Source organism: Gnatocerus cornutus, chromosome 4 (genome assembly GCF_029298725.1).
Source record: "Gnatocerus cornutus isolate USDA-ARS CGAHR chromosome 4, icGnaCorn1.1, whole genome shotgun sequence".
Classification (NCBI taxonomy): Eukaryota; Metazoa; Arthropoda; class Insecta; order Coleoptera; family Tenebrionidae; genus Gnatocerus; species Gnatocerus cornutus.
This window is the reverse complement of record NC_142236.1, coordinates 680,077-698,986: the sequence shown is the minus strand read 5'-3', so window position 1 is coordinate 698,986 and position 18,910 is coordinate 680,077. Positions and strand designations below refer to the sequence as shown.

The 18,910-nt window shown below is 34.1% G+C and overlaps 2 protein-coding genes across 10 annotated transcripts in view; one reads left to right on the top strand and one right to left on the bottom strand.

The window, feature by feature from the left end:
* Positions 1-18,039, bottom strand: part of LOC148175692 (GTPase-activating Rap/Ran-GAP domain-like protein 3) — a 32,311-nt gene extending 14,272 nt beyond the window's left edge. For 2 of the 9 annotated variants that reach the window (XM_088034063.1, XM_088034067.1), the window contains exons 1-2: positions 17,968-18,039; positions 13,885-14,064 (exon numbers count right to left, since the gene is read on the bottom strand). In XM_088034063.1, the coding sequence (XP_087890189.1) occupies positions 13,885-14,063 (179 nt within the window). In that variant the 5' untranslated portion in view covers position 14,064; positions 17,968-18,039. Of the gene's footprint in view, positions 1-934; positions 1,117-5,407; positions 5,518-11,162; positions 11,381-13,884; positions 14,079-16,307; positions 16,374-17,967 lie in introns of those variants that run through there. The other 7 variants (XM_088034068.1, XM_088034071.1, XM_088034064.1 and 4 more) reach the window with 6 other exon arrangements.
* Positions 8,212-8,761, top strand: LOC148175693 (B1 protein-like). The gene is made up of 2 exons (XM_088034080.1): positions 8,212-8,322; positions 8,369-8,761. Exons 1-2 carry the CDS (start codon positions 8,278-8,280, stop codon positions 8,711-8,713), a joined length of 390 nt encoding a protein of 129 aa, XP_087890206.1. The 5' UTR covers positions 8,212-8,277; the 3' UTR covers positions 8,714-8,761.
* Positions 18,040-18,910: the final 871 nt, after the last annotated feature.

Sequence of the window (18,910 nt, the reverse complement as noted above, 5' to 3'; positions counted from 1 at the left end):
CATTTTACGTTAGAAAAAGTGGTTAAAAGCCCAAAATTCGATAGTCGATTTTTTGCGAAAAAAAAAATCCGACTCAATCGATAAAAAATTTTCATTTTTTTTATTTTTGACCATAACTCGTAAACCGTTTGTTTGATCGATCTCGCATTGGGCCAGTAGATAGATTTCGAGCTCCTCTTTCGAATGATATATAATACAAAGGTATTAAACGTCGTTTTTACATTAAAAATAGTGATTGAAAATCACCCCAAAATGACCACTTCCAAACAGTTTTTTTGTCAATGCTTTCTTTATTTCGTAGGTAAACTCAATAAATTTTGACTCATTTTACGCAGAATCTCACGTTGAATCCAAATCTAGAATTTAAATTCAGATCCGACAACAAATAATTGAGTTATGGCCGTTTGAATTTTTGGGTTGTCGCCAGAGGGCCAAATTTTTGAAGGTTCAAAATAATTCGTGCTCGATATCTTAAAAACTATTTCAGATATTGAAATGCGGTTTGCGCCATCGTTTTTCTCGCGATTTTTTACCTAAGAAATAGTGCTTTGATTTTTCTAGAGTAGAAATTTGCAAATTTTCGCAAAAATTCATGACTAAAACTATGGCAAATTTTTTATATCGATATCTCGCTTATTTTTTAGAGTAAACTCGAGTTATTATACATCAGTTTACGCAAAATTTTACGCAAATTCCAAATCTGGAATTTAAATTTAGATCCGACAACAGATAACTAAGTTATGGCCGATCAAAGTCATGTTTGAGATAACAGCCCGTACGTTGTACCGATTTTCCCGAAGAAGTTAATACGATTTACGTCGGTTTTTATCGAGTTTGCATTATCGACAGTTAGGCCAGGCAAAATAGACACAGAAATTTCAAAAGCTCGGAATAATTTCCATAAGGTTGATTTTTTGTGTGAATTAATTCTTACATAGCACTGCTGGCCCGTCGATGGAAGAGTTTAAAAGCACTAACATCCCTCGGCGACTTGTTCCTGAAGCTCGTAACACAAACACTTTTGGATCGGTCTCTGGCAGCGGCATCCTCTGTCCTTTCACCTCTTAATCTTTGAACAAGCCTCATGTCTAAGCACAGCATTCCTAGTTCGCAAAGAAAACCATCAATCACTGTTACACTCTATTTCTCTTCGTCCGTGTTAACAAAACACTGACCCGGCTCGATTTATTTTAGTCGGCGGTTTAGAAATGGTGCAAAACTGATAAGGAAACGACCTATTTGGGGATGTTTTAGTTTTAAATTCGCTAAGTAATTAACGTGCGCATAAAGTGAAATTCCAATCTTCGTCCACAATGACGATGACGTCCAATCTCAAGCAAATTAATTTCCTATGAATAATGGTTCAGCCACCCAATTAGCGAACTTTGTGATTAAATACGGTTTGTTCGTGGTGACGTTCTTGGGGACAAATTATTAACTGGACACGTGTCGGACTTTTAGATCTAAAAATTTGTGCAAAAACAGAAAGAAATCGCGGACAATGGCCCCCCGTGTTCGTGCGATTTCGAATTAATTAAACCTGGACTTGCACAAGCAGAAAAATAATTATTAAACTGTTGCATCTGTCTGTTTCCACGAGTATCTATTCATTATTTCCACAGCAGATTTTCTCCTATTCTCCGATTCCAAATTAAAACCCCAGTTTGTATTAATAGCAACTCGCTTAGTTTCCAGCAAAAAATCTTTGCTCCTGACATCAATTTATCATGTTTTCTCCCAAGGCGTACCACATCCGGACAGTTGAGACAGTAACAATTCATCTAGTTTTTTCACCGCCGCTAATTCTAAGAAAATTCGCCCAGAGTTTCCAGTCGATAACGAGACCATTGAAAATAGCAGATGTGTGCTTGAAACTTTGTTAAATGTTAAATTGAGAAATCGCTCCAGTTTCTAACTGACATTCTTGATATCTCGCTAATGAACATGTGCAAAGTTTGGAAATAAATTTGTGTTGCGGTGACGAGAAAACAAGTCATTTCGAAGTGAACACACGGATTGTTAGAACATAAAAATGGAAAGTTTCAAAATTTTATTGCTACATTGTCACACGAGATGTTTCTGAAATTATTAATAATTGCTGGAAACTGGAGGAACATCGCATCTGTTTTACATAAATTGTGGAAACTGGCGCAGGATGCAATACATATTGCAAATTTTCTCTGACGTTGATAAAACGGTTTAATATCAAGGTACGAGATGCAGTTTCTTTAAAACAAGCAAAAGAATTAGTTCCATGTGAGGCTAATATTTCTTGGATTTTTTTGGAGGTTGCAGTCCTCAGATTTCAGGCCCAAATTTTCCTGCAGAGAATATTTCCCCATTTACAAAGAAACAACAGACTTAAAGTTATGATAAAATACTTGGAAATTTGCATTGAAAATAACAGAAATAAGTTAATTTTTTGATGTTTGAGACGACAAAAAAAATTGAATTTTTGTTCTTTGACCGCCTCTCCTAAGCTATTGGGTCTACTGATCTGTAATTAGACCAAATAATTAATTTTGAGCTGCTCTTTCACTTTTTCACCTTAAAAACAGGAATTGAAAACCACCCCATAAAGACCTCTTCAAAACAGTTTTTGGTCAATCAATCAATAATTTATGAAACAAACAAACTCAACTTATTTGGGCTCATCTTACGCATATCAAGCTGATCAAATCTGGGATTAAAATTAAGATCCGACAACAAATAACTGAGTTATGGCCAAAAGTTGCGGATAGTTGATTTTCATTTTTGTAATTTTTAAAGTTAAATATCTCGGAAACTATTAAAAATATTGAGCAACCGATTGCGCCACCGTTATCCTCGGCTCATGTTACTTTAGAAAAAGTTCTTGAAGACCCAAAAATCAATAGTCGATTCTTTCGCAAAAAAAATTCAACTCAATCGACAAAAATTGTTCAGTTTTTTGTTTTTTTAGCCAAAACTCGTAAACTATTTGTCCAATCGATCTCGAATTTGAATAGATTTTGAGCTCCTCTTTCGATTGATGTAAACTCAAAGGCATTACACGCCGTTTTTGTCTTGAAAAAAATTATTAAAAATCACACCAAAATCAACCAACGAAAACAAATTTTGATCAATGTTTTGTTTATTTGTGAAGCAAACTTAAGTTATTAGTGCTCAATTAACGAAAAAAAATTACGCCAAATTTAAACCTGGAAAAATCTTGAATGTACGTCAACAAACAAATAATTGAGTTTTGACTGTCTGAATTTTTGTATAGTCGCCAGAGAACCAAATTCGAAAGTTCCGGGCTAAATATCACGAAAACAACAATAGATATATAAAACGGATTTTGCGATCGTTTTTTTCGCGATTTTTTAGCTAAGAAATAGTTCAAAAGTTTTCCAAAAGTCAAAAAAATTATGACTAAAATTATCCTGAATGAAATTTATTGGATCAAATTTTGGTGTTGACAAAAATTATCAAAAATACATTTTTTCCCAAACACCAAATTTCGTCAATTTCGGTATTTAAGGAATAAATTGTATTTTTGATGACTAAAATTATGTCAAAATTTTGAGATCGATATTTCGCTCATTTTTGGAGTAAATTTGAGTTATTATAGCTCATTTTACCCAGAATTGCACGCTGATTCCAAATTCGAGCCCAAAATTCCGGAACGTCAAAGGGCCAAAATTTTAAAGGTTCGAAAATATGGGCCCTCTATACAGGGTCCGGCAACCCTTGTGTCCACCCCCAAAATCGTCTTTAATTTTAAAGACAAAATTTTGAAAATTTGCATACGCTCACAGTTGACGAAGCTCTAGAAGCTGACAAAAAAATTGAAGTTTAATTTTTAGCGATTTTTGAGCTTTTGCGGAAATATTCGCGAATTCAAATTTTTTACGACATAACTGTAACACAAATATTTGAATTTTTGTTTTAAATCAAATACAAATTGTGTTTAGAATTTGCGAAAAAAACGCTGCTTTATCAAGTTAGTTTTCAAAATTATGACGGCGCGGTGGCAAACTACGTTTACACCAAAATTTCACAAGTCACTTCATTCACTTTTATAAAGGCTAATTTTGATTAACACGGGCATGTTGCACTTTATGGACACCACAAATCGTTAATTAACATCGACAAAGCGACAATTTCACCAAGTAAGACTTTTGTTACAATCTAAAGCGAGCCAAAGAATAGATGTCATTTGCGACACAAGATGTTGACAGATGGGTGTAAACGTAGTTCCCAATTTTGACGTAATGAAATTGGAAACTAACTTGATAAAACAGCATTTTTTTCTCAAATTTTGAAGACAATTTGCATTGAATCTAAAATAACAATTGAGATATTTTAAACATATTTATATTGAAAAAAAATTAAATTAGGGGTTGATATCACAAACCCTCACAATTACCTAAAAATTACATTTTCAAAGCCCCGCGACGCCAAAGCTATCAGTGATAAAAAACAAATTTTTGCGTCAGCTTCTAGAGCTTTGTTAACTGTGAGCGTATGCAAATTTTGAAAGTTTTATTTTTAAAATTAAAGATGATTTTGGGGTGGACACAAGTGTTTCCGAACCCTGTATCTCCGACCACGACACTTCTTGTTTGTCGTTCCGCAGAAATTGCAGGAGATTTAAAAATTCTCTGCAGGAAAAATAGCCTTTGTATTGATTGCAAATGCAGTTAAAATTGAAGTTATTTTTTTCCCCATTATTCTAGAATTTTAATAATTTTGTCTATTATTGGATAGTCTTCTCTCTTTCTGTTTTATCAAAGGAAATTGCACCGGAGGCAAAACGATGAAAATTAGACGAGAAGCAGGTCGCTGCTATTAATACAATTTATTTTATCCCCCTAGTTATGAAATTATTTAGAAATTTTTCTTTGACACCGAAAATTTGTGTTGTTGAAGATTTTGTTGAAATTTTTGAGATTAGGCTCACAAATCCCTTGAACATTCCGCCATAATACGGTCATCTGGCAAAACACGATTTTTTATCAACACTCTCGTTCGCACTAATCTCATTATTTTGCTGCCAGATAAAAGTGATAAAGCGAATATTTTTCAACATTTCATTAAAGTATTTATAGTCACGCTATTATTAGACCATTCAATATGCGCCCCATATGCAGTGAAATAATTCCGATCTATAGATTACACCGGATTAAATAATAAATTACAAAATTAAACGTTATCACGAGGGCGAGCTGCCGGTGCATTCTGATAATGTTTACATTTATCGCCCGACCCGGAAAATGTTAACAAGCTCGTACTTTTCAAAACAAATCGATAATAATAAAGTCCAACTAGAAGAAAATCAATGAAAAGTTGGGCCCCATAAGTTTGCACCATTTCTTTCCGAATCTCAGAATAAGAGAGCTTTCGTGCAGCTTAACTTTTCAATAATCCGGACGCTATAACTCACCCTCGTTAATTACAGCTTCGTTTAAACACAGTTGGGTTAAATGGTAGTAGCATCGCGTTGAAATTACACGCGAAGGTTATCGACCTTTAACCCGTAAAGCTGAGCTTCAACTGAGTTTCGAGAAGCTTTCGCGGGTGCTTTCATATGTCTTTGAGAATGTGATTGGTGACGGCGCATGCGGAGGAGAGGGGAGCGCATCAGGTGGTTACTAATTTTCAGAAAAGTCCAAAATAGATTTAATAATTTTTATTTTGCACCTTTTATTCCTGATTTTCCCAGAGTGACCCAAAACCACAAAGGCGACAACTCATGTTTTATTCTTTTGATGCCGTCTCCTCTTTACCATCACGAATGAAAACAAAATTTCGACAAAAATAGGAGCTTCGACAGAGAAAATTCAAAACGACAGGAAATGGAAAATTAATGGATTCTGCTCGTGCATGACCAACACCCGCTGGATTAACCTCGTGAAAAATTAATCGATTTTAAACTAGACAAGAAAACGACAATTATTAAAGTTAGAAATATTTAGTTTGGTCCAAAAAATAATTTTCTAAAATTGCTTTGTTTTGTTTTAAAATTTTGCACTTTGGCACAGTCAATTAACTCTTTAGAGATAATAATCTCCCCAAGTTTCATTGTCATACCTTTAAAACTAACAAAAATACGAATTTTAGTAACAAAAAGTTAAAAATATTTAGTTCGTTCCAAAACAAAATTTCTAAAATCTCTATTTTTTGTCCTAAAATTTTGCATTTTGACACAGTTAATAAAAACTTTAGAAATAGTAACTTCTCAAAATTTCATATCAAAAAGTCGAAAATATTTGATCCATCCCAAAATAAAATTTTCTAAAACCTCCATTTTTTGTTCTAAAATTTTGAACTTTAGTACAGTTAATGAACACTTTCAAAGTAGTAAACTACCCAAATTTCATTGCTATAAATTAAAAACTACCAAAGATACAAAATTTAATAAAAAAAATTGAAAATATTTGGTTCGTTCCAAAATAAAAAATTTCTAAAATGGCTATATCTTGTAAAATTTTGCACTTTGACAGACTTAATACACAGTTTAGACATAGTCACTCCTCCAAATTTCATTGTCACAATTTAAAAACTAACAAAAATACGAATTTTAGTATCAAAAAGTTGAAAATATTTAGTTCGCTCTAAAATAAAATTTTCTAAAATCTCTATTTTTTGTTGTAAAATTTTGCACTTTTGTACAATTAATGGACATTTTAGAAATAATAACCTCCCCAAATTTTATCTTATAACTTAAAAACCAACAAAAATAAAAATTTTAATATCAAAAAATCGAAAATATTTGATCTATTCCAAAATAAAATTTTCTAAAATCTCCATTTTGTTCTAAAATTTAACACTTTGGTACAGTTAATGATCACTTTAGAAGTAATAGCGTCCCCAAATTTCATTGTTATAACTTAAAAACTACCAAAGATACTAGTTTTATTAAAAAAATTGAAATATGTATTTAGTTTGTTCCAAAATAAAATTTTCTAAAATTTTTATTTTTTGTTTCAAAATTTCCCTTTTTGGCACAGTTAATCAAATCTTTAGAAATAGTAACCTCCTAAAATTTCATTGTCATAATTTGAAAACTAACAAAAATACGAACTTCAATAACAAACAGTATTAGGCAGAGCTTTGTAGCGACATAAAGTTCTAATTTTATATTTAATTTGATATTTTATTTAATAGGTCGATTCGAGAATTAATCTCCACCATGTGGACATTAGTTCTATTGTCCCAGAATCTCCGAAAAAACCTACAGAATTTTCTTCTTAACAAATTATCAGGTATCTAACGCCCACATGCTCGAATTGGATTATATTTATAGCAGAGCAAAGTATTTTTATAGTCGATTTATCTTCTAAATGGCCAGAATTTCTTTTCATGGACCTAACAAGAAGTTAAGACGACAGAAATTGCCGTGTTTACGTTGTTTTAATAATTTTCCACTCACACTAAATTTCCGTTTTAAAATTCCTGTAATCGCAAACAAAACGAGTTCAAAGAAACCGATAACACGAAAAACATAAACGTCGAGCGATAAACACTTTAAATCGTGCAATTCCATTCCAAACTATCGCGCCTGGACCCATTTTTCCGGACTTTCGCCCGGCAAAATCCGGCAGCACTCATAAAATGCTAATGTATCGTGCTTCTTAAATATTGATCCGCTTTTCTAGACCACGTTACTACAACATGACGTCAGTTGTGACGTCATTACGTGAAAACCGTAGTGTGGAAAAGCGCCGCTGAGGGCGCACGATTCCGGGAGCTCCAGAGCTCTGTAGTCCGTGCACTCGAGTTTGATTTTACCAACGCGAGGAGGTTCTGTGCTCGGATATTTCGAATCGATTATAATTTTTGGGTGTACACAAAGTAGCAATTTCAACCCTCTGTATTAACCGCACTGTTTGGAAAAGGTCAGGTGGGAATCGTGGTGGATCATATAATAAGCTCGAAATTCCGGGTAACGGTAATCTTGCAGGTTTATGGTGGTAGAGCAAATCGTGAACCGGAGTAATCCGGGATTACCCCATTTGCAGACTCTCGAACTATCATGTGTTGGTACAACAAAATTTCGAGGAAGTGGTGACACCTAAATATTTATTAAAAGCAAAATATGTTTACTGAAGATTGAAGATTAAACAAATCAAAAAGTTATCAAACGCGATAAATTAATATCAATGATTGGCTAAAAATCCGCAGCCTTGACCAAACTCTTTGTTGTTAAGCGCCTGGAATCAAATTTTCCAGGAATAACCGTAAACAAAGATAATTCCTCTTTATAAGTGTCGAAGCACGTCCGAATTATCACAGTTTGCACCAGCTCTCAAAATGAAAACCTTCATCGTCTTCGTCGCTCTTCTCGTCGCCGCTCTGGTAAGTCATCCTCATCCTCTTTTGCCCTTTCACCATCTCCTTGCAGGCCGATTCTCCCAAAGACAAGCTCCGCCAGTACAGTGATGCGTGCAAAACCGAATCTGGAGTCTCGGAGGAGTCGCTCAACAAAGTTCGCAACCACGAAGAAGTTGATGACCCAAAATTGAAAGAACATGGTCTCTGCATTTTGAAGAAGGCCGGTTTTATCAATACTGAGGGAGTTCTTCAGATTGAGACCATCAGGACGAAATTCACTGATGCCAGTCATAATGCTGATGCTGTGGAGAAGGTTATCAAGAAGTGTGCCGTGCAGAAGACCACTCCTCAAGATACCGCCGCGCATTTCTTCAAGTGTGTTCATGAGGCCAGGGAGGAGGCCAAGGCGCACTAAAAAGTGTTGTTGTTTTTGGTTTGCAGTTTAATAAAGCAGTGGAAAATATTGTTTTTTTTTAATTTGGCCCGATTTGTCGGTTTAAACAAAATTTTTAAGAAAATCGTCGATTTACAGGGTCCCCCAAAACAGATAAAAATTTGCAAATTTGTATACGTTAAATGGTTGATCAAGCTATAGAATTTGACGCAAAAATTTGTTTTTATCGCCGTTAGCTTGACGTCGCGACGCCTAAGAAGGTGCATCATTTTTTTCTGGAATTTTAAAAACAATTTGCGTACAATCTAAAAACAACTGAGATATTTTTAACACATTTATATTAAAAAAAAAAACAGCGATTGGTATTACAAACTCACAAATCGCTAAAAATTCCATTCTTAAGACGTCGCGTCGCGACGCCGAAACTATCAGTGATAAAAAACAAATTTTTGCGACAGATTCTAAAAAAATAATATATTATGCAACTCGTGGCTAATAGATTCACAAGAAAATTGCCGAAATTCATAACATCTTTGTAAGATTTCTTATTTTGAATTAAATAAGATTAAATTAAATAAATCGTCTTTAATTTCAAAGATAAAAATTTACAAATTTGTATACGCTAATGGTTGTCAAGCTCTAGAATTTACCCCTTTTCGATTTGGCTGAAAGTTCCTTTTTCTACACTATAAAAAACGGTTCTCAAAAATTTTTCAAATTTTTGTTTCCAACCCAAAAAAAGTTATAAATAATATATAATAATATAATATAATATATAATAATAATAATATATAAAAAAACTTAACTAAAAAACTTAAAAGTTAAAAAATTAACTAATTAACTTAATTAACTATGCAATCATTCGAGCATATTCCAAAGTGGGCTGATTTTTTTTTATTTAATTTTTTTTCTATTTTTAAAATTTTTATTAATTTTTTTAAGTTATAAAATAAAATAAATGAATAAATGCAATTAAACAATTTTACCGAATCATATACTCAATTTATAATTATTGTATAAACAAAGCTGTTAGAAATAAAATTTATAACATTAAATTATTTTTTCCAATTTAATAAAAAAAATAGAAAAAAAATCGGCCCTCTTTCGGATATGCGGAAATAATCGTAGAATCAATTGAAGTTTTTTTTTTGAGAAAATAAACAATAAAAAATGGCAAAACTTTGAGAGAAGAAAAAGAAAAAGACGAAAAATTCATTGAGTTTTTCATCTTAATTTTTTTTCTGAAAAGTAGATTTTAAATCAAAAATTTTTAAAATAAAAACGTCTTAATAAGTTAATTTTTGAAGTTGTAGCTATTTGAAAATAAAAAAGCCAATTTCTGGAAAAATTCATAACTTTTTTTGGTTTGGGTAAAAAAATTTGACAAAATTCTAAAAACTGTTTTTCATGGGGTAAAAAAACATGAAAAACTTTCAGCTGAATCTAAAAAAAGAGTCGAAGACAAAAGTGGTCGATTTATATCGAAAAATAGCCGAAATTCATGACATTTTTGGTAGATTTTCCATTTATAATTAAATTAGATAAAATTAAACACAAAATGGTCGCGTTTCACACTGATAAAACCCACAAGAAAACATTTATGCGGCGATTTCTGCGGTGTCATCATGACAAAAATAATAAGAAACTCAGCAAAATCATATTTTTGATTACATAACAAATCAGATCATTCTATAACATGTTTACGCGTAATATTTGAACTTTGACCCAATTTTTATCACCGCGATATTCTAATTTTATAGTCCCAAGATAAGTGTTTTAGTGCTCAATTCAGGTGTAATTCAGGGCCGTATCTTTGGAGCAACATGTTGTTAGAGCCCCTAATCAAATCTCGTCTGAAATGTCCCCATCAATATCTGCTTTAGTATGCACGTAACTTTAATTGGAGTTTTACGGTAAATTGGTGTTGTAAAGTGAGTTTAATGCATTCCCTTTGTACTTTGTTCACATCATGAGAGGTGGAACTTTAATTATCACTCGAGGGTTTAACTGGCAAAGGGTGGCATTTGGACACTGATTACTTAAGTTGCTAACTTCGCAAACCGAAATTGTTTTTTATGGAAATTCGTTGGGGCTCAATTGTGACAGTAATCCACAAATCATGGGATTTTCAGTTATTGATCACCGTCTGGGGAAACGTAATTTTTTAAATAATATTCGTGCTAAAAATAGCCCACCGCACAGGATACAGGAGTAGTTTTTCGCGATGACCCATTTCCGGAAGTAGGTCAGGTGAAAACTGAGGCGAAATGTTGCAAAATTTATGAGAACACAAACATTCCATCTTGTTTACGGCAAGTTTGAAGATTATTACCGCAATGAAAGTATTTATAAATAACGGATGCGGAAGAGGATTTTCAGCGGAAAATGGCTGAGCTGTCTCAATCAGTGGTCAATTTTCGTGCGGAACGAGCGACCCTTTTAGCACTCACCAGAATTGCTCTGTAATTACCTGAAAGTAGTGCTGCCCCAAGTCTCCAAGCTCGTACTGCGAATGTCTAATTTATGATGAGCCACAATTGCCATCCTTCTCCCAGTTCGGCCTCTATCCAGCATCCCTCCGCGGCCTCTCAAAGGGCATTTCATACTCATTTTCCACAAACACTCTATTTAATGATGCCACGACAGAGACCCGTCATATTTCACACTTGTTACTGATCTAGATCAATTGACACCTTGTTGGATTTAGAATTTGAAATTTGCGCATGTCTTTTATTTACAAGCTTCACTTTCAAAGAGGAGTATTTGGTATCATCAAAGCTTTGGAGTTTATTAATTATGTGCATGCGCACCGGTTAGCGAAAATAGAGGCATGCATTGGATAGTGATGAGATTTCAGAATGGGCTTTGTTGGAAAACAATAAACAAGTTTTAATTGAATTTGAAATATTGATTCAAGAGAACGGGCAAAGATTCATTTTAATTTTTACACAGATTTTAAATATTTATAAACGCTCTTTCAGACGGTTCGTTTAAATTGTGCTTGCGACTCGAGGGAATTTCTACTTTATTTTTAGTTTTGTTCAGTTTTGATCCCTTCATAATCAAATGTCAAATTTTTATATGTGCCAGTGAACAATAATAACAAGCTGTTCAAACAATTGCAATAAAATTTTACAACGTCACAGATTTTATTTAAATGAGGCGTCAATTGTAATTGCTTAGTTCTGTGTGAGGTAAACAAGAACATGGACCAATTACCCTTTACGCGTTTAGAAAAAGTCAAAAGTCAAAAGTAAAAACTGTCCTGTTTTTAGAAAAAAACCTGTGGGAAAGTTGATGGCGAAATGTGACGTTTTGAGAAAAATTGTTGATTAAATTGACGTTTCGGGGAAAGTTGATGAGAAAATTTTGACGTCGGAGAATTTTGACGCTTCGAGGGAAATTGATAGCAAAATTTGCCGTTTCAGAAAAAATTGATGAAAAAATTTATTTGACAATCCGTGGTAAGTTGATGAAGAATTTTGACATTTTGATAAAAATTGACAAAAAGTGTTAAAGTTTTAGAAAAAATTTGATTTTTTTTTAGTAAGTTTGTGAGCAGTTTTGACGCTCCGGGGTAAGTTGATAGCAAAATTTGACGTTTCGGGGCAAATTAACAAAAAAATTTCACAATTCGGAAGAAGTTGACAAGAAAATTTGACGTTTTGGAGTAAGTTGATGAAAAAATTTCACGTTTCAGGGTAAATTGCTGGAGAAAAATGACTTTTCGGGGAAAATTGCCGGAAAATTTGACATTTCGGAGTATATTGCTAAAGAAATATAACTTTTCGAGGAAAGTTGCCAGGAAATTTGACGTTTTGTCGGAAGTTGACAAGAAATTTTGACATTTCGGGAAAAGTTGATAAAAAATTAGACATTTTGCGAGTAGTTAAGAAGAAAATTTGACGTTCCAGTGTAAGTTTATAGGAAATTTGAACATTTCTGGTAAAATTGATGAAGAATTTTGACACTTCGGGGGAAGTTTAAAGAAAAATTTAGACTCTTTGAAGCAAGTTGATGAGAAAATGTGACAGGGTAAATTGATAGATAATTTTAACAATTTGGGGCAAGTTGACTGGAATTTTTGACGTTTCAGGGGAAGTTGATGAAGAAAGTTTAAAGTTGTAAAAAATAAAGAATAAACAGGAAAAGTTGAGAGAAAGGCTTCATGTATTGAGGGGAATTTTGACGTATCGAGGGAAAATTGCCGAGGAAATTTGACGTTTTGGAAATATCCGATCAATTAAGCTGCAAGCCTAATCGAATTGGCAGATTTTAAGAAAAATACAGCTCACTTTACTCGATTTATCCCATCATGCCAATCGAGTTAAATTTCTCTTATTCGAGCCGGTTGAGTGCTGTCCTAATCAATGAAGAAAACACGGCCTTTCCCTTCCATCCACAACCACAATTGGATTTTACTTCATCATTTCCTTGAAGACGATAGTCCCAATATTGTCAACAAGCTCACTTTTTCCTCTCAAGTTCAAGTAAGTTTGATGGTTTCTCCAGGTAATTACCTCTTCGTTTTAATTAGTTAATTGACATAAATAAGGACATCAAACTCAAAAAAAGTTAATTGAAGCGAATTTAACATGTAATTAAAGCTCAAATTTTAATTAATATCGTAATTATAAAAAGAACGAACCCGGCGAGGTGTAAATTAGTACAAAAATGCAGAGAATGTCGCGGACCAGCAATTGAAACTGCAAGCTTTAATCCCGTTAATTCTACAGGAAGACGACAGGAATTTGGGTCAGTATTGATCCACTTACAAGTTCCAGGATAAATTTTACAGCTTCTGTTTATACTTGTGCGGGATTCCATAAAAATATAAAGACGCAAGTTAAGTTCATTTGAACTTGCCAAGCCCTCATTGTCGTTTTAAACATTTAAGCTCTTGAAACGAAGGAATTATTCACGTCTTGATTGCGTAAGGTAATGAGATTTCCGACAAAAGAAATAATTTAGCTATGCGTGTAATTAATTTCAGGGCTTCTAATTATTTCAATTATACCATCGATATGCAAATTTACTTTCGATTTTCGAACCAATTTCGCGAGTTAAATTTCCCACAAGAAATTAATTGAGTGGAAAGTCTAGGGATGAATTCCCCACAGACTCCTAATCGTAAACAACCAAAGAGAGGAGTCTTCTTAACCGTTTGGATTTCACTTAAAATGTCAACTCACCTGGAAACATTACTGAGAAGATCCGGCCACGCTAGCGTAAGCAACGAGTCTCTAACGAACAATTCCCATGATGTTAGATGCGACTCGCTGAAGACCCTTTCGGATCTTTGGAGACGTGGTCTGACGGTTCTTGATTTACCTTCCGTCATCACTGTAATGCAAGGAATAGGGACGTTCATCCTGAAAGAAAAACAAGCGAGCTTGACTAATTTGTACAGCGCGCCATAAATCAACTTGAATTTTAATGTAGCTCCTGTAAATTTTTCACAGGATTTAAAGAAATGGCCGGAAAACATCTCCAGAGGGTTTTTAGAGCTTGAAATTTAGGGCATCGATCGTGAAAATACAAGAACATTGTTTGCGGGAGAGACGGGAAAGTATGTTGAAGCTGACGTCTGGTTTTGGTGAAATTTAGCACTGGAACGCCCAGGAGAAATTATCGCTTTGAGCTACATTTGCTCCAGTAGCTTCAATGTGGCCATCAGTAGCTTTATTTTTATTAAAACTACTTTTATCTTACTACAGTGTACTTTAACTAATTGCTACAAGTTTGTAATGAGCGATATTAAGTTTTACAAAGTTTTAATTAAACGGAGAAATCTAAAATTTTCTTGGAAAAGCGGTTTTTCGGGGATTTGGGCCAAGGTCGCGTGTCTAACAAAGTTTTAATTGATTAATTGATTTTTATTTTTAAGAAAAAACGCGAAAGTCCGAGAATATAGATAATTCTAAGAAACACAAAACTCTGAGTTCTGCGAACTACTCTGCAAACTAATTATGAAGTTGAGGAGCAATCTGTGGGAAAGTTAATGCCAAATGTGACGTTTCTGGAGAAGTTGTTGGATAATTTGACGTTTCGGGGGAAGGTGATGAGGAAATTTTGACGCTTCGGGGAAAATTAACAAAAATTGTTGACGTTTTTGGGAAATTTTAACGGAAAAATTTGACGTTTTAAAAAAAATCTGACATTTTGGAGTAGATGAGAAGATTTGATGTTCCCGGGTAAGTTGATGGCAATTTTTGATGTTTCGGGGCAAATTATTGAAAAGTTTTGACGTTTCGGAAGAAGTTGACGAAAAAAATTGACGTTTTGGTGTAAGTTGAAGAGAAAATTAGACACATCGGGGTAAATTGACAAATTTTGATTTTTCGGAGGCAGTTGACTAGGATTTTTGACGTTTCGGTGAAAGTATGACTGGAAATTTTAACATTTCGAAAAAAGTTGACAGGAAATTTAGTCGTTTCGGGTAAAATTGACGAAAAATGTTGACAGTTGGATCAAAGTTGATAGCAAAATTTGACATTTCGGAGTAAGTTGATGGAGAACTTTGATGTTTCAAGGAAAATTAACAGAGAATCTTGGCGTTTTTGGGAAAATTGGACGAGTAAATTTGACGTTTAGAGGAAATTTGACATTTTGGAGTAGGTTGACAAAAAGACTTGACGTTTCCAGAGTAATTTGATGTCGAATTTTAGCGTTGTGAAGAAAATTTGACACTTTAATGTGGATTGATAAGGAGATTGGATGTTTCAGGGTGAGTTGATGGGAAAATTGGCGTTTCCGTAAAAAATGACAGAAAATTTTGACCTTTTTGGAAAAAGTTGATGAGGAAATTTGACGTTTCGGGGTAAATTGATAAGAAATATTTATTTTTCGGAGGCAGTCGACGGGAAATTTTGACGTTTCAGTGAAAGCAAGTTGGGAATTTTGACCTTTTGAACAAAATTGACAGGAAGTTGAGTCGTTTCGGGCAAAATTAACGGGAAATGTTGACAGTTGGATCAAAGTTGATTGCAAAATTTGACAATCCGGTGTAAGTTAATAGAGATTTTTGACGTTTTGAGGAAAGTTGATAAAAATTTTTAAAGTTTCGGAGAAAATTTGACGTTTTATAGTAAGTTGACAAGAAGATTCGACGTTCCTGGGTAAGTTGATAGATAAATTTGCCGTTTTGGGGCAAATTAACAAAAAATTTTCATCTAGTTTGCTGAAATTTAGCCACTGGAACGCCCAGAAGAAATCGCTTTGAGCTACATTTGCTCCAGTGGCTTCAATGTGACCATCAGTAGCTTTATTTTTATTAAAACTACTTTTATCTTGCCACATTTCGTCGAAAGTCTACTTTAACTAATTGCTACAACTTTGTAATAAGCGCAATTAAGTTTTACAAAGTTTAAATTAACCAGAGAAAACTAAAATTTTCTAAGAAAATCTGTTTTTCGCAGATTCGGGGCCAAAGTCGGAGGGTCTGATAAAGTTTTAACTGATTAATTGATTTTATTTCTGAAAAAAACCGGCGAAAGTTTCTAATCTCCGAGAATATAGATAATTGAAAGAAATTAAAAACATAGAGTTCTGCGAGGTACTTTTGTACTAAAAGCGGCACTACTCTGCAAACTAACAGTGCATCTAATTAACTTACCATCGACTAAATTTACTTTAGTCGCCGATATAAAACATCTTGATAAGAAGAATGCCGTTTACCACCTGAAACAATAAAGTGAAACGTGGCGTGGCAAGCAATTGACTATTTCAATGCCTGGCAGCGATCGAAAAGCAAAAAGCATTTTTATTCATTGCATGTTTACCAGATAACGTGTCAATTGCTAAGGAAAACAACCTCACATGCAACCCGATAAATACGTCAGCAATATTTCAGTGATCCCATTTTGGTGAATGCGCCGGGATAATCTGGAATCTCCCGAATTAATTGTTCCTGTCAAGAACCGCTCCAAGTCGTAAACACACCATCTAGAGTGGATATTATTTTCAATTTATATAAAAGCAGAATTGTGCGAGTCTCTCATAATTCATAAACGAACACTGAATACCGAAATTCCTTTCAACCTGCTGCTTCGTCAATATCCATTAAGATGAGGCGGATATTCGAGAGGAAAAATGACAGATATGTTTGCATTTTCCCAGAATGAGACTGAAATGCCATGTTTCGATTGACGTGAGCAGAATGTTACAATAAATTCTGGCAAAAGAGGAGCGATAAAACGCGGAAAAGCTCAGTTTTGAGCTCAGATCTGGAGCAATTCCACCGATTCTTTGGGTCGAATTTCGAAAAATGTTTGCTTTGCATAGGATAAGAAAACAACAGTTTATTATGTAAAAGTTGCGTGCTTAGGGAGCTGTTATAATGTACGAATATTTTGCAAGTGCACGCAAATATGGACGAAATCGCAGTTTCCATCTTTGGGGAAATTGGGTTTGGAAAACGGTTGCTTTTTAAAAAGTCTGGCCGGAAATTGCGAGGCGAGAAATCCGTTTTTTTATTCGTTGAAATCAAAATTTGTCCTTTTTCCAAATAAAACTCAGAAACGTCCAAACAGTCAGAAACATCCAAAAGTCGTTAAATTCGTTCATTTGAAACACAATTTCGCAGTTCGGCGAATAAATTCCCGGAAAATTCTATACTGAAATTTTCCAGCACAACAATGAAATTTTATTCGTTCGTTAAAAATTCGTCGACACCAAAGTCGGGTCAGATTTTATTATTTAAATGTGTCGTATAACTGGAGAAGGGTTCTCTGGTTTTAAATATTCAAACCTATAAAAAATTCGTTCAGTGTGTTTTAACGACACGAAAAAACCTGACGAAATTACGTTCGATAAATTCGACTTGGCCAACTAAATAGAAACTGTCGGAAACAGACAACCACAGTCAAGGGAAGTTAATCAAGAAAATCAACATGCAAAATTGAGAATCTCTGGAAAGTGTTAAGATAGATGACCGCAAAGAACAGAGCACCACCTGTTAGAAAGATCAATAGTTGCATGTGTTTACTTTGTAATTGTGAAGCTATTGCAGCGTCGAGACTGTCTTTGGCAAATAGTGAGATCTCATTTCTGCGGAAGCCCGAACATAGAACTAGACAAAATTCAAATCTGTTGAGCACCCAAGTGGTTATTAACACAATCTTTCTTCGGTGCTAATTCCTACTTTTTCACCCTCAAGAACTCATGAATGTTAACAGTAGTATTTTTTTTTTTTCTAAATTGGCAAATAAACAAGAAAACTCGATTAGAAAAGCTTGCACTTAACACAAACAACACAACTCTTTTGAAACACTCACCCTGCTGATCACTTACTCTGCGTGACGTCACATAACGATGCCCGCCGAGAACTGAAAGCCGAATAACCTGTAGCTCTGTTGGTGGCGTCGCGACGGCAATGTGCGTCGATACGCATTTAGTCGATGGTTACAATAGGTACAGTGAAATACGAAGGAGCACAATATAAACTTTGTTCTTTGATTTGGATATTGTAGATAAAATTACGAACGGGGGAAGTTTTGGTTTTGGTAACCTAGTTTTGGCAGTGTTGTGGGAAAACGCTCTGATGAATTACACGAGCTGTTGGCTCTTTGGTTTTGTCTTAATTAATGAAACTGTTGCTGTCATTTGGGGAATTTGTAATTGCATTATTGGAAAAGCGCGGATTTCATCAGAAATTCGATGATTGGGGGTTGGAATTAATTAGGTGGGTGCACGTAGATATGCCAATTGATTTTCGGTTTAGTGAAATCATTGTTAATAGAGAACAGAATGCGAATAAAAATCGAACAAATTTCATGGAAATGCGGCGATTCGATAAATAATATTATATACATATAAAACATATTTAATGGTAGAATTAAAATTGCAGCAATTTCGACCAGAGCATCAAAATTGCAACTACGCCATCAACGCCATCAATGTTATTTGTGAACCTACTAAAAAATTAAAATTTCGAATTCCAACTATCTAAGAGCAATTTTTAAGCTAAAAAATCGCGAAAAAAACGATTCCAAAAAAGGTTTCTTAATATTTAGCTTAATTCCGCGAATATCGAGAAAAATCGATTTCGAACCTCCAAAATTTTGGCCCTCTGGCGACTACCCGAAATTTCAAACGATTCTAACTCGGTTATTTTTTAACCGACAAGAAAAATAAAAACATTTTTGAATTCAGCGCAAAATTCTACGTTAAATGAGCTCATATTGCATAAATTTACCTAACATTAAACGAGATATCGAA

Coding starts and splice junctions, on each gene's coding strand:
- LOC148175693 (XM_088034080.1), top strand. CDS start 8,278: ATGAAAACCTTCATCGTCTTCGTCGCTCTTCTCGTCGCCGCTCTG. Junction 8,323..8,368: donor CTCTTCTCGTCGCCGCTCTG/GTAAGTCATCCT, acceptor ATCTCCTTGCAG/GCCGATTCTCCCAAAGACAA.